General features: G+C 49.3%; 1 protein-coding gene across 2 annotated transcripts in view; it reads left to right on the top strand.

Annotated features, from left to right (window-relative positions):
• The window catches only part of LOC133355205 (yjeF N-terminal domain-containing 3-like), an 86,958-nt gene extending 78,692 nt beyond the window's left edge, over positions 1 to 8,266 (top strand). For both annotated transcript variants that reach the window (XM_061572565.1, XM_061572564.1), the window contains exons 4-6: positions 1,213 to 1,326; positions 3,467 to 3,614; positions 4,726 to 8,266. In XM_061572565.1, the coding sequence (XP_061428549.1) occupies positions 1,213 to 1,326; positions 3,467 to 3,614; positions 4,726 to 5,003 (540 nt within the window). In that variant the 3' untranslated portion in view covers positions 5,004 to 8,266. The remainder of the gene's footprint in view (positions 1 to 1,212; positions 1,327 to 3,466; positions 3,615 to 4,725) is intronic.
• The last annotated feature ends 6,900 nt before the right edge of the window (positions 8,267 to 15,166 follow it).

Genomic DNA, 15,166 nt, shown 5'->3' with positions numbered 1-15,166 from the left:
ACATAATAAAATAATATAAAATAATTTAATATTATTTTATTACTTCCCTTCTACGTGACTTTACCGAAAGAACCAAGATGATGACGATACAACCGGCACCTGCTGATGATGACGATAAACACCATCGTGATGCAGCTTCTACAGCGATCCTCAAGCTGCTGCTACTGCTGCTGTTACTGATTTCGCTCATGATATTGGTGCTGCTGCTGATGATAATAGGATGGGATGGGATGAAAAGAATCGGAAAGAGAGGAGGAGCTAACAGAGAATGGCTTGATGATGATGACGACGACGATGACGACATATGAGATTGGTGCCAGAGACACGTGGCGCACTACGTCAGCATACTGTCACGTGACGGAGGAAAGTGGAAACACGTGGCGACATGTGATGATGATGGTGATCATGATGACGGTGATGATGATGGTGATGATGACGGTGATGATGATGGTGATGATGGTGATGATGGTGATGATGATGATGGTGATGATGATGATGACGGTGATGATGATGGTGATGATGGTGATGATGGTGATGATGGTGATGATGATGATGGTGATGATGATGATGATGACGGTGATGATGATGGTGATGATGATGATGGCGATGATGATGATGGTGATGATGATGATGACGGTGATGATGATGACGGTGATGATGATGACGGTGATGATGATAACGGTGGTGATGATGATGATGATGACGGTGATGATGATGATGACGGTGATGATGATGATGGTGATGATGATAACGGTGGTGATGATGATGATGATGACGGTGATGATGATGATGACGATGATGATGATGATGGTGATGATGACGATGATTATGATGATGACGGTGATAATGATTATGATGGCGGTGATGATGATGATGATGGTGATGATGATGATGGCGGTAATGATGATGGTGATGATGATGACGGCGATGATGATGACGGTGATGATGGTGATGATGATGATAACGGCGATGATGATGACGGTGATGATGATAGTGATGATGATGACGGTGATGATGATGACGGTAATGACGATGATGATGATGACGATGATGATGGCGGTGATGATGACGGCGATGATGATGACGGTGATGATGATAGTGATGATGATGACGGCGATGATGATGACGGTAATGACGATGATGATGATGACGGTGATGATGATGACAGTGATGATAATGATGTTGACGATGTTGGCGGTGCCTTGCGTGCAGGGGTACGAGCCGACCGTCTTCTACGTGAAGCGGTCCGTGAAGCCGCTGAGCCAGGCGCTCACCACGCAGTGCGAGAAGCTCGACATCCCCTTCCTCTCGTACCTCCCCACCGAGGTGACGATCCGTGTTGAGTTGCGCGCCCCTGCGATAACTAGGAGATGTTAACTACCTCGCCTGCTATACATGAAGTCGTGGATTCGATCTCGACCCTGATCCCTGCTGTATATTTGGAGTTCGCGTGTCTCTTTCTCATCATCATTATCATCACGGTGGCGAGATGTTAACTACCTCGCCTGGTATACATGAAGTCGCGGATTCGATCCCGACGCTGGCGATGCCTGTATATTTAGAGTTCGCGTGTCTCTTTCTCATCATCATCGTCATCATCACAGTGGCGAGATGTTAACTACCTCGCCTGGTATACATGAAGTCGCGGATTTGATCTCGACCCTGACGCCTGCTGTATATTTGGAGTTCGCGTGTCTCTTTCTCATCATCATCGTCATCACGGTGGCTAGGAGATGTTAACTACCTCGCCTGGTATACATGAAGTTGCAGATTTGATCTCGACCCTGACGCCTGCTGTATATTTGGAGTTCGCGTGTCTCTTTCGCATCATCATCATCGTTATCATCACGATGGCGAGATGTTAACTACCTCGTCTGGTATACAGGAGGTCGTGGATTTGATCCAGACCCTGATGCCTGCTGTATATTTGGAGTTCGCGTGTCTCTCTCTCTCTCATCATCATCACGATAGCTAGGAGATGTTAACTACCTCGCCTGGTATACATGAAGTCGCGGATTTGATCTCGACCCTGATGCTTGCTGTATATTTGGAGTTCGCGTGTCTCTTTCTCATCATCATCGTCATCACGGTGGCTAGGAGATGTTAACTACCTCGCCTGGTATACATGAAGTTGCAGATTTGATCTCGACCCTGACGCCTGCTGTATATTTGGAGTTCGCGTGTCTCTTTCTCATCATCATCATCATCGTTATCATCACGATGGCGAGATGTTAACTACCTCGCCTGGTATACATGAAGTCGCGGATTCGATTCCGACCCTGATGCCTGCTGTATATTTGGAGTTCGCGTGTCTCTTTCTCATCATCATCATCATCATCGTTATCATCACGATGGCGAGATGTTAACTACCTCGCCTGGTATACATGAAGTTGCAGATTTGATCTCGACCCTGACGCCTGCTGTATATTTGGAGTTCGCGTGTCTCTTTCTCATCATCATCATCGTTATCATCACGATGGCGAGATGTTAACTACCTCGTCTGGTATACAGGAGGTCGTGGATTTGATCCAGACCCTGATGCCTGCTGTATATTTGGAGTTTGCGTGTCTCTCTCTCATCATCATCATCACGGTAGCTAGGAGATGTTAACTACCTCGCCTGGTATACATGAAGTCGTGGATTCGATCCCGACCCTGATGCCTGCTGTATATTTGGAGTTCGCGTCTCTCTCTCTCTCTCTCATCATCATCACAGTGGCGAGATGTTAACTACCTCGCCTGATATACATGAAGTCGTGGATTCGATCCCGACCCCGACGCCTGCTGTATATTTGGAGTTCGCGTGTCTCTTTCTCATCATCATCATCGTCATCATCACGGTGGCGAGATGTTAACTACCTCTCATGGTATACAGGAGGTCGTGGATTTGATCCCGACCCTGGCGATGCCTGCTGTATATTTGTAGTTTGCGTGTCTCTCTCTCCGTGGTCGCGTGGATTTTTCTCCGGGTCCTCCAGGTTTTCCCTCCACGTTGAGAATCGACATCGCGCGTTTAGAGCGTTTGACTGCTGTACATTTCCACGTGATGGTGATGAGCCACTTCGTTGAGCTATCGTTTGTGGCCACGGTGGTTTCTGAAAAGAAAGCTACTCAGCTCAGTGGGCTTTGCCTGGCAAAAAACAACAACAACACATTATTATTTTATTTCTATTCGAATTTTTATTAGTTTTATTATTATTTTTTATTTTTACCTACGTGATTTTGCCGAAAAAAACCTAAGAGTATGAATCCTTGCAGTCACGAAAGCTTCAAATCTATAAAACAACAACACAGTTTAGATCTCAGTCTGAGTGAGTAGCGACACTCGCCGCTGTCCCCACCCGCTCCTTCCATTAGCACGATCGGCTACGTACGGCGCACAAGAAGTTCAACACACACACAGCCGTGCACTTCTCCTCGTCGTCTCCTCGTCACAGCCCTCCTCCTCACCCTCCTCACCCGTGCAGGTGCAGCTGATCAACGACGCCTACTGCTTCGTGGTGGACGCGGTGTTCGGCACGGGGCTGCGTGGCGAGGTGCGTGAGCCCTTCCTGAGCATCATGAACACGCTGCGCCAAGTGAAGGCGCCCGTCGCGAGCGTGGACGTGCCCTCTGGTGAGCCCCTCCCCCCCATCCCCCCCCCCACCCCAACCCCCCACCTCATCACCCCCCCCCATCTCCCCCACCACCCCACACACCGCATCCTCATTGGCCACAATCGGAGTGCGTCCGTTGGACTTTGTTCGCGGGGGAAGGACAAGGAACTCGACACACGCGGAAAGCATTGGGGGGGGGGGGGTGCTAGGGGGGGGGGGGGGTGCTGGGGGTGGGGGTGCTGGGGGTGGGAGGGGGGTTCTGGAGGGGAGGAGGGGCTGAGGTGGGGGGGGATGGAGGAGGTGGGTGGGACGTGGAGGTGGGGGTGGATGGAAGGTTGGGGATCAGGGGGGGGGGGATGTGGGGGAGGAGGGGGGGATGGAGGTGCGGCTGGGGAGAGGGGTTGAGGGAGTGGGGGGGTGGAAGAGAGGGTGGAAGTGGGGGAGGATGGAAGGTTGGGGGAGGAGGGGGGAGGTGGGGGGAGGTGGGGGTGTAGGGGAGAGGGTAGAGGTGAGGGTGGAAGGAGGGGGTGGAGGTGGGGTAGGAGGGGGGTGCTGGAGGGGAGGTGAGGCTGAGGTGGGTGGGGGATGGAGGAGGCGGTGGGAGGTGGATGGGAGATGGGGGTGGGTGGAGGAGAGGGTGGAAGTGGGAGAGGTGGCGTGGAAATGGAGGAAGGAGTGGGAGGTGAGGTTGGGTGGGTGGGTGAGGGGGGGGCGTAGCGAGAGGATGGGAAGTGAGCGAGGTGACGAAAGGGGAAGGACACAAATAAACAAACAAACAAATACACAAACAAACAAATACACAAATAAACAAATACACAAACAAACAAAAACACAAATAAACAAATAAAAAAACAAATACACAAACAAACAAATACACAAACAAACAAATACACAAACAAACAAACAAATACACAAACAAACAAATACACAAACAAACAAATACACAAACAAACAAATACACAAACAAACAACTACACAAACAAACAAATACACAAACAAACAAACAAATACACAAACAAACAAATACACCAACAAAAAATACACAAACAAACAAATAAACAAACAAACAAATAAACAAACAAACAAATACACAAATCGTGCCTTCCCCCACCCCGTGGCTCCCGACCCAGGCTGGGACCCGGACTTGTGCGGGAACGGCTCAGCGTGCCCAGGGGCGACTGGCACCGCTGGGCCCGCTGGGGCACTGCAGCAGCAGCAGCAGCTGCAGCAGCTACAGCTGCAGCCCGATGTTCTCGTTTCGCTGGGGGCTCCCAAGCGGTGCGCTGAGCGCTTCGCGGGGCGCCTGCACTTCCTGGGAGGGCGCTTCCTCCCGCTGGACATTCACAAGAAGATGGAGCTGAACCTGCCCGAGTACCCTGGCACGGACTGCATCGTGCCACTGCTCTAGCCCCGGACATCGACGGCAGCAGCAGCAGCAGCAACAATAGCGGTGGTGGAGTTATCCCTGGTGCCTGCCTGCCTGCTTGCATGTGTGTGTGTGTGTGCTAACGGCACTTGCCCCAATAGTCTGTTAAGGCTATACGGGGGATCTTTGTCTTCGTCTTTGTCTCGACGAGTGTCAGTCTGAAGGCCGCCCCAGATGCGGTGATGTTTGCTGGGATCTTTGTCTTTTGCGTGTGTGTGGGTATGTGTGTGATGTTGGCCACCCACCCCCTCGTGTGCCGTGCCGGCCTTCATAGGTGCTCGTGAACAGCACTTGCCCCAGCCGTCTGTTAAAGGCTACACAGGGGATCTTTGTCTTTGGGGGAGCGGTAGTGCAGCGGTTAGCGCACTGCGCTACGAAACCCGACGAACCGAGTTCAATTCACGCTCTTGGCCACCAACACCGGTGACGATTATCTGAACCGGTCCCGGGCCTCCCCTAGGTCGATTCGGCCTCAAATGAGCACCTGGTGCTATGTGGAAACATCACTGCTGGAGAGACAAAGGTGGCCGGGCGTGGTGCCGGCCACCCAGCCCCTCGCCAACAGCAAGGGGCTGGGTGGCCAGCGGCCGTCGCTTGCGTTGCGATCGAAACGTCGTCGTTTTTTGTTGTTTTATTTTATTATTCCTTGAAACCTATCTACGTGACTTTACCGAAAGGCCCAAATAATATGAATTCCTGCAGTCACGAAAGCTCCAAGTCAATAATGTGTGTATGTACATAAAAAAATAAAAATCCATACATTTCCAATCCACCAATGGACCAAAGCCCCACGCCCCCCCTCCGCCACCAACTCTTATTCCGTAGGATTATCGAACTTTAATTTACTGGGCTGGTCAGTTCATGTTGACTGAATGGGGGGGGGGGGGGGGGGAAGGGAGAGCAAGGGGCAAGACTAATTCTGAAATCTCTCACCGCCAATGTTAGCCGTGGGCCGAGAGAGTTAACAAAAACACGCAAACTCCCGGTTCACCGGGGCTCATCGCGCAGAGCGCCGCTCCGTCACTGCGTGCGAGTTAGCGAGCGCCTATTAACACCGGCAGGGTGAACAAAACATGGGGGGTGGTTTCGGCCAGCCCCATGCCCGGCCGCCTTTGTATTCCCAGTGCTGATGTTTGCGCACCGCGTAAGTTGCTCATTTATAGCTAAGTCGACCTAGGTGGAGGACTGGTACAGATAATTGCCACTGATGTTGGGTGCTCGCTAAGAGCACTTGACCCACAGGCTGATAGAGGGCACACGGGGGACCTTTGCCTTTCTTGATGTGTGTGGGAAGTGGTGGTCCAGTGGTTAGCGCACTGTGCTTCGGACCCAACGACTTTGGTTCAATTACTCACCAAGGGTTAATTTCAGTGGCGAGTGATACCCGTGGCCCGATTGGACATCTCCTAGGTCAACTGGGACGTAAATGAGCACTTGGTGTACAGGTGCGTAAAGTATCAGCACTGGGGAGACAAAGGCGGCCAGGCTTGGTGCAGCCCACACTACCCCTTTGTGTGCCCATCCAGACTTAATAGGTGCTCGCGAACAGACCTTGCCTCAACTGTTATGTTAGGCTTTCAAGGGGGGGTCTTTGTTAATGCATTTGCGATACTAGGCTAGGTATGAATCTGGAATCATATTTGTAGCATTGTTTTGTTGGTCTCTACATAATAGAGTCTCAAGAGAATTAACTTAACAAAATGGTGTCTGATGGGGTCTCTAGACAATAGATTGACCGTCTATTGTCTCTAGACAATAGACTGACCGTCTATAGACAATAGACTGGCTGGTCTCTGATGGGGTCTCTAGACAATAGACTGACTGTCTATTGTCTCTAGACAATAGACTGGCTGGTATCTGATGGGGTCTCTAGACAATCGACTGACCGGTCTCTGATGGGGGTTTCCAGACGACTTACAGACTGACAGTGTACAGCGTTTTTGATCACCACGTAAATGCAACCGAGCAGTCAAGAATTTAGTCCTGGGACTCAGATAACCCCGTTATTTCAGACATCTGCCTTTTTCAAAATCCACCCCGCCGACCACACACACAGTTGGCTAATTGCGGCTGAGTGGACCAACATTAATAAATTAAGAAAACATCTTCAGCGCCGCAAGGAAACAGCTTGCAATGCACGCATGCGTAGCCTGATACGAGGGTTGTGAGAGTGTTTGAGTTTGAGGGAGTGTGTATGTGTGCGTGCGTGTGTGTGCGTGTGTGTCTGTGTGTGTGTGTCTGTGTGTGTTGGGGGGGGGGAGCGGCGGTGTAGCTGTTGGCGATTCTCGCTCACGGCTTACCAACACCCAGTGATGATTGTCTGAAGCGGTCCTGGGCCTCCCTTAGGTCGACTCAGCCTCTAATGAGTACCTGGTGCGGTGTGTAAACATCGTCACTAGGGAGACAAAGACGGTCGGGCGTGGTGCTGGCCACCCACCCCCTGGTGTGCTGTGCCGGCCTTCATAGGTGCTCGCTAACAGCACTTGCCCCAACACTCTGTTCAAGCTGCACGGGGGATCTTTGTCTTTTTTGCGTGTGTGTACGCGCGTGTGTGTACGTGTGTGTACGTGTGTGTGTGTACGCCTGTGTGTACGCGTGTGTGTGTACGTGTGTGTACACGCGTGTATGCGCGCGTGTGTGTGTACGCCTGTGTGTGTACGTGTGTGTGTATACGCCTGTGTGTGTGTGCGTGTGTGTGTATGCCTGTGTGTGCGTGTGTGTACCTGTGTGTACGCGTGTGTGTACGCGTGTGTGTGTACCTGTGTGTGTGTGTGCGTGTGTGTGTACGCCTGTGTGTGTGCGTGCGTTTACAGGGTCCGTTAAGTGATCGCCACGATGGTGTGCCAGTTGATAATAATTTAGGCTGAATACTAGTTACCTTGCACCTGTTTGGTTGTGATATTTTTAATTTTACATTTTCTCCACCCCCCCCCCCCATTTGTCCAATTCATTCTATAAACGTCGGATTGTGTTTTTTGTGTTTTTTGTCCTTGAAAAACGGCCTGGAGTTTGAGACGTCTGAACGAACGTTCTCAAACCGGAATTTGTTGTTATTGTTGTTGTTTTTAAACAACCAAAAACATATTTTTCACGTGATTATTAACCGAGGTTTAGCAGCCAATAGTAAAGTGGCAGCACCAACGCGATCACCGAAATTCTCCGCATCATGAGACGCAACGGAAAAGGGTGCCCAGTGCCAATAAAGTTACATAAATCACTCCGATACAAAGGCAAATGTCCCCTGTGTAGCCTCTAACAGACTGTAGGGGCAAGTGCTGTTAGCGAGCACTTATGCAGGCCGGCACGGCGCACGAGGGGGTGGGTGGCCAGCACCACGCACGGCCGCCTCCCCCCCCCCCCCCGTAGTAGCGATGTTTACACATCTTACCAGGCACCCATTTGAGGCTGAGTCGACCTAGGGAAGGTCCAGCACCGGTTCAGATAATCACGACTGGTATTGGCCGTGAGCGGGAAACGAACTCGGTTTGGTGAGTCGTAGCGCAGCGCGCTAACCACTGCGCCACCGCTCCCCATACGCACTCACACGGCTACCTGATTATAAAACGTACCGCGCAAACTTTGGCCTTTAAACACAGCGGGGGGGGGGGGGGTGAAAGTGCGTCTTACAATCCGGAGAATTCGGTACACAGGTGATCGCTCTTGCATTGACAATTGTTTATCTCGCTGTTTTCACAACATCCCTTTTCACATCGTAAGTGTGTGCGTATCTAGTCCTCGGTATATATATCTATAATTTTGTTCGTGTGTTTTACCAGATCGACTTCTCAGACACCTTCGATGTCTTCGAAGTCGAGACACCCGCACAGCGCAACCAGCTCTCGATTACCTACCTGGGGGCAATCTGCAGGGTGGCGGGTTGCGAGTGGCCCGGATAAAAAAAACAACAACTCTCAATCGTATTTATTATACAGACAACGGCGGTGACGTCTCGGCCGATCCATTTGCTTTCTCAAAACGGCACCGGTTTCACTTTGCGGTCAGACGGGGGCGGTGGAGGGGGGGTGACGGAGAGCCCCGTGAATCCGCTAACCCCATGCGACAAGTCAGGAGGGGCTCGTCCCGTAATGGGCCCTGGGCATGCTTCAGCGAGGGCGCTAATCGAGAGTGGAGCCGTGGCTTCGGAGTGTCCCCCATCTCCTCGAGTGCTACCGGAGCTCACGAGCGTGTGCGCGAGCGAGCGAGTGAGTGTGCGTGCGTATTGGTGCTTGATTTTATAAAGTAGCGACGTCAGCGCGCACGTGTGTGAATTTAGCCTCTTTTACCGTTAGATGGTCGGCCGCGAGAAAGTCAAAATGCGTCGCGTTCTCAAACAAGATCCACTCGCTGGGCAACCCCAGTGGGAAACCATCATTCCACGGTCTCTCACGTAGAAGGACAACGATCGCTGTGATAATGATGATGATGATGCGATAAGAAAAAACATGCATGTGCGTCGGAGAGTTTATTGAGCAGAGCGATGCCAGCGGATGAGATCGAATTTGGTCAAACAAAAATCACGATACCAAGAAGCACAATGCACGTTGTGAACACGAGACGGTGGCGGTCCTTCATAAATGACTTTCACGACGCAGTTCCTTGAACGAACCGCGCGCGGCTCCCGTGCCGTAGGTTGCCGACCCCTACGTTGAACCATGGTAGGAGAGTTTAAATTTTAATGCTACATTATTCACTCTGGAAAGCCACACGTTCTCTGAGTCTTAAGCCGTTCTTGTTTTCAGATTCTGAATATCTATTTACACTGGAGGAATTCGATGAGCTATGAAGCTCTTTTTCACAGATGTTGCAGTCGGGGCGGGTAGGAACGTTACAACAACAAAGAGTACAAAAACACGAGAGTAGTGCAAAGTCCAAGAAAGGTAAACAAATCACCCAAACACAAACAATTACAACTAAACCATCCCCATCCTACCAGGCAAAGCCCACCGACGTATGAACTTATTTTTCAAAAGCGACCTGGCCACAAATGATAGCTCAACAAAGTGGCTTATCATTTGCACATTTATAGCAGTAAAATAATCGCAGGAGGGTCCTGCCCAGGGGATCTTGTGGCGTGATGTGGTGGTTGGTTCCTAGTGGCCACTGAACTCATCCTGCCTCTGCTGATGCTAGGATGACCCAACGACACCTCTGCCCGGGTTGTGGAGCTAATAGTCACTACCCAGAGACTCATCTGCCTCGGAGACGCCATTGTTACGTAGGTTCACATCGCTCCAACCTCTGCATTGGGATGCATGCTGAGGATGCTAGAAATAAAATTGCGGGATAGGGTAAGCGACTTGGAATTTGGAAAGAGGATTTGGCAGGAAACCTGTAGATGTAGTCAGGCAGAGGAGGTGGTGACGGGTGGGATACGTGGCAGGATGAAGGAGGGCCGGTTACTGAGACAGATGGAGTGACATCCAGAGGGGAAGATCTGAAACCACGTGGCGGTGATGAGACTGTGAGAGCAGATGTTGGAGATCGAGCATAAGGAAAGAAGTGATGGTAAGGTGAGGTATCATCAGCGCTATTGGCCGCTCCGCTATGGTGTGATTTACACTCCTGCAGACTGCCTTCGCTTTTGATGGTTGTACTGCACTGCAACTATGGGTCTCATCCCAAGACCAGAAGTCCCCCTTGGCCACCAACTTCAGACAAACTCGACTCATCGTGTCGTCGTCCTCCCACGATAAGTGCCGATTTGGAATTATGGAGATTGCAGGAGAGCGTGGCTGTTGTAAAGACAGGTGAGCCCCAACTCCAGTCGTTGTCTTTTAATCGAACAACATGGCCAGATGCGTAGGAGTTGCTCACTTCCAGAAAGAAAAAAAATAACAAATAAGGATTAAAAATATACTTTTTGGGTGTAGAAGGTATGGGTATTAAGTAATCTAGAGCTATGAACCCTCCACCACCTGACACAGCTAAACAAATCAAGTTGTCGAATGTGCCGATTGGTTTAAATTTTCCGCAAAAAAGTAACCAAAATCAGACAATTTTGTTTACGCATGAAAACTTACTCCGTAGGATCGATCGTTATCTTTTAAAACACTTAAACACGACTTTCGATAAAGTCCCTTTTAAAAATGCATATATATAAGAATGTGTGGTGTCTCCTTGGAACTCAATGAAACGGATCTGGCACGTGCTTGGCATAGGCCTACACGAGGCTTCGATCGCATATCCGCCGGAGCCATTGAGAGATTTGCGCTGAGTAACGTACACGCAAGAGGAATTCATATTCTTTGGGTCTTTCGGTAAAGCTACGTAGATCGAAAAAATATTTAAAATATCACGACATTTCGATCGCAACACAAGCAATCTTCATCAGGTGAAAAAAAAGGTTTATAACATCCGGCCTCAGCAGCTCTCTCGCTATTTTTTCACCTGATGACGATTGCTTGTGTTGCGATCGAAACGTCGTGATATTTTTATTAATTTTCTTCTATCTACGTGGCTTTAACGAAATACCCAAATAATATGTTGTACACACAGCTCATTCGCTGGCTGAAGTTCGACCGCTAATGTGAAAAAATGTGACCTTGGACTTTCATATTCACGTCAAATGTCTTTGTGCCTATGATACAGATGTGACAACGCCGCTATAGCCTGTAGATTATTCTGACCTAGACAGTGGTTTGTGTGCGTCCATTTCCGTCTGTGGTTGTGTACAGGAGGGCGATAGACCTGTACGGCATTCAAAGTTGTTTGGTGCCATTATTCTGCATTGAGGTTCGTGGCATTAATAAACACCTGTATAGACAATAGTTTTAGACTACTGTGTTTGTAATGTTCCCAGCTACAGTCGACATCGTCAGCCATTATCTATCCACTGCTGGATGATAGCCCTCTTTACGCTGTTGCCATCTCTTGTGCCCTTGCGATGCAACGATCCATTCCCCCCTTTTGCCTGCCATTCTTTGAACATCTCAGCCATCCGCCATCGTCCCTTTCAGTAATGTGTTCTACCCAAGCGCCAACAAGTCAATATGACGTTTGATCTGCAGTTGTTCTCTGGTCTATGTGCGGTTCCTCTTTTTCTCTCTGTCCATGCTTATTTGCGCACTTTTCAGATGTTCCATTTTCTTGATCGGTGACCATGTTTCTGAGCCATGCTGTACGTTGTTTATATCATCATGAAAAGCGACACCGTCATGCCTGAATATGAGTTTTCAATCGGTGCGCATTACCTGCAATGACGCATGGTGCACAAATATTGACACCACGCCGCAGTATTTAGCGTAAGTTACAGTTGTCTTCATGCCACGTGAGACTGACAGATTTCGTGAAAATGTACCCAACAAAATCGTATAATCTGCCGACTAATTTCTCTCCTGGGTGGCGATATGAAGAATGTTTATATTTTCGTTCGAGAGTAACTTTTGCTTCTGCTTATAAAAAAAAATGAAAACGTGGGACTGCTATGTTTACAATTACTCACGGATATGTTTAACTCCACTGTGCATACATCGGAGTTAAAACCGTTCTTGGTTCTGCCGCTGCCGGTGTCATCAGGAAGTGTCCCATTCACCATCCTTGCAATACCTCTCCCCCAGTGTTCTTCAGTAATTTTCAGAGGTGGTGGGAGGCAGCATTTTCGCCGATAAGACATCATCGGTGTGAGGGCCGCCACACATTTGAAACTATTGGGTTTGGACAGCACGATGGGGATGTTTTCACATTTGTGTTATTGTCGGGGGGGCCGCACTACAGGCCACAAAGGCCCACACAGTGGCCCACGGGCCTTGCAATGGAGAACATTGCTATATGAGATGTTTTGACACGACGGCTATCCCACGCATTCTGCCACGCGTTTTTGCCACCGGACGTGACGTTTTGCTCGAAAGGCTCGTCTTTGCTTCCGCCATTTTTTTTCGCGACCGCTGCAGCGCAGCCGCCTCCTCGTGGCTGCCAATGGAATTGCCACGTGGCCACCAAACTTCGTCGACTAATTGAGTAGCGAACGAGAGAGGGAGGCAAGCGTGAACGCTTCCAACGCACGCGTTTCGGCAACGACAGACTTTGACGAAGGGCTTTGTAACCTGCCTCGCGTTAACCATTCAATGGATCGTATCAATAGCCACCCTGTAATTGTGTCTGCGTGTTACCCTTCACGTTACGATTAGCTCCTGTGTAGTGACCGCCTCTTGAGACTATGATGCCACCTACGAGTCTGAATGTGTCGGACCCTCCCTCCCCATCACCAAAACTTTCCCATTAAACATAAGCAGCTGTAAAACTATCTCGTGGTGAAGTGGACTTTATTTTCACACTCTTCTCACAAGCCTGTATTTGGAGCGCTAAAATTAATACGATATTTTCGTAATGTAATACAATGTCAAGGTAATATATATTGTGAGGTTTTTTTTAAATATTCTCTCGGATTTCAAGTATATCTGGCTAAAGGACACTAACAGGAGCACTTTTATTTCCATGTTATATTGGGGGTAACAATTATATACAGGAGTTTGAATTGGGAATCTATGAACGGAAAGTTGAAAACACCCCCGTGAATCGTGGTATAGTCCAAAGTGAATCTAGTTATGCAGGAGGTCAGTCACATTGCATGCTTTCATACATCATCAAACGGCAAAAACATTTGATGTTACATTTCGCATGTAAATTTCACGCATCACATATATTAGTGTCATTGAACCCCACCTAACCCTTCGTGGTAGAGACCAGCCCACAGAAGCGGACATCACAGAGTTGTATGTATGCATGCTGAACTTTTTTCGCACCGTACGTAGCCAACCGTGCTAATCGGAGATGCGGGAGCAAGGACAACAAACGACAAAAAGCAATGATGAAGAAATTCGTTTTCATGATCTAGATGATGTAAACGTGCATAGCTCCAGTGGCTTCCTAATATCGGTAGGAAGAGCGTTCCAGACGGCCGCAGACGCACATCTTAAAGCTCACGACACATTGGCCGTCTTTGTTCGATGGCCAGCCAAAATCAGCTGCGAAGATGACTGGAACGACCTCGTCCAATGACCTTTCGATTGTCCAGACACGGGAAGTGGGGCAGCACTTCCCCATCCCGCCCTGCCTCTTTGAGCAACATATGTGTCACATGACGGTCGAACTGAAACGTTTAAATTCAAATGTTATTCTTACAGGTGGAAGTATTCAAATTAGATCTTGCCTGAAAGCTTTCGTGGCTGCAGGGATTCATATTTGTAGTTTCTTTGAACCTATCTACGTGCCTTTACCGAAAGACCCAACTAATAGCATTCAAATTAGGTGCAGGAGGACTATATTTAACCCCCCCTCCACTCCCCACCTCGAGCTATTGTTGCTGAGCCTCGATGTCCCCCCACGCGTTACACCACGCGGCGTGGTTTGATGTCCCCCACGTTCAGAGTGAACCACGTGACTCCGCGCGCGCGACTCTCTGTGTTGCATTGACGTCACAAAGCCCCGGGGGCATTTCCAAAGGAGCCCCACGTCACTTCTCGTCGTCACCAGCCCGAACCCTACATCCCACTGACGTTACCGTGAGCACTCTAATTAATGCATGTACGCACGCAAATAGGTAAAGCCCACTGAGCAACGTTGTTCTTCATAATCAACGTTTTTGGGTTTAGATCGCGTTATTTATAAATGTGTCGTAACACTCCACCACCCGACACGGCCAATCAGTAAAAAAAGTGTCACGTTGACAAAAGACAAATAGTTCACTGCTTTAGCCCACCGGTGTGTTGAAGCGTGAAACCACAACATTTACAATTTTTGAGTAGTACGACGTTTCGCTGGTAATTGCATCCAGCATCATCCGGGCAATTCGCCAGAAGCGACCTGGCCACAAACGATAGCCCGACGAAGTGGCTTATCACGTGGACATTTATAGCAGCAATCTTCATTTGCAGCTTTCGTGACTGCAGGAATCCATACTGTGAGTATGAAAGAAGCAAAGAGTATTTATGTCCGCAGCCAAACACTCTAAACGCGTGGTGGTGTTGATTGTAAATGTGGAGGGAAAACCCGGAGAATACTCCATGCAGACCACCACACCGACGCAACACGCACACTTTAAATATACAGCAGCAGGCGTCAAGGTTGGGATCGAACCCACGACCTCCTGTATACCAGGCGAGGTAGTTAACATCTCGCCACCGCGGCGGCCCCAAATTAAATGTCAA

This window comes from Lethenteron reissneri, chromosome 50, assembly GCF_015708825.2.
Source record: "Lethenteron reissneri isolate LAM-NWPU_2019-01 chromosome 50, ASM1570882v1, whole genome shotgun sequence".
NCBI lineage: Eukaryota > Metazoa > Chordata > Hyperoartia > Petromyzontiformes > Petromyzontidae > Lethenteron > Lethenteron reissneri.
Note: the sequence above shows the minus strand (reverse complement) of the source record. Positions and strands in the feature narration are given on the sequence as shown.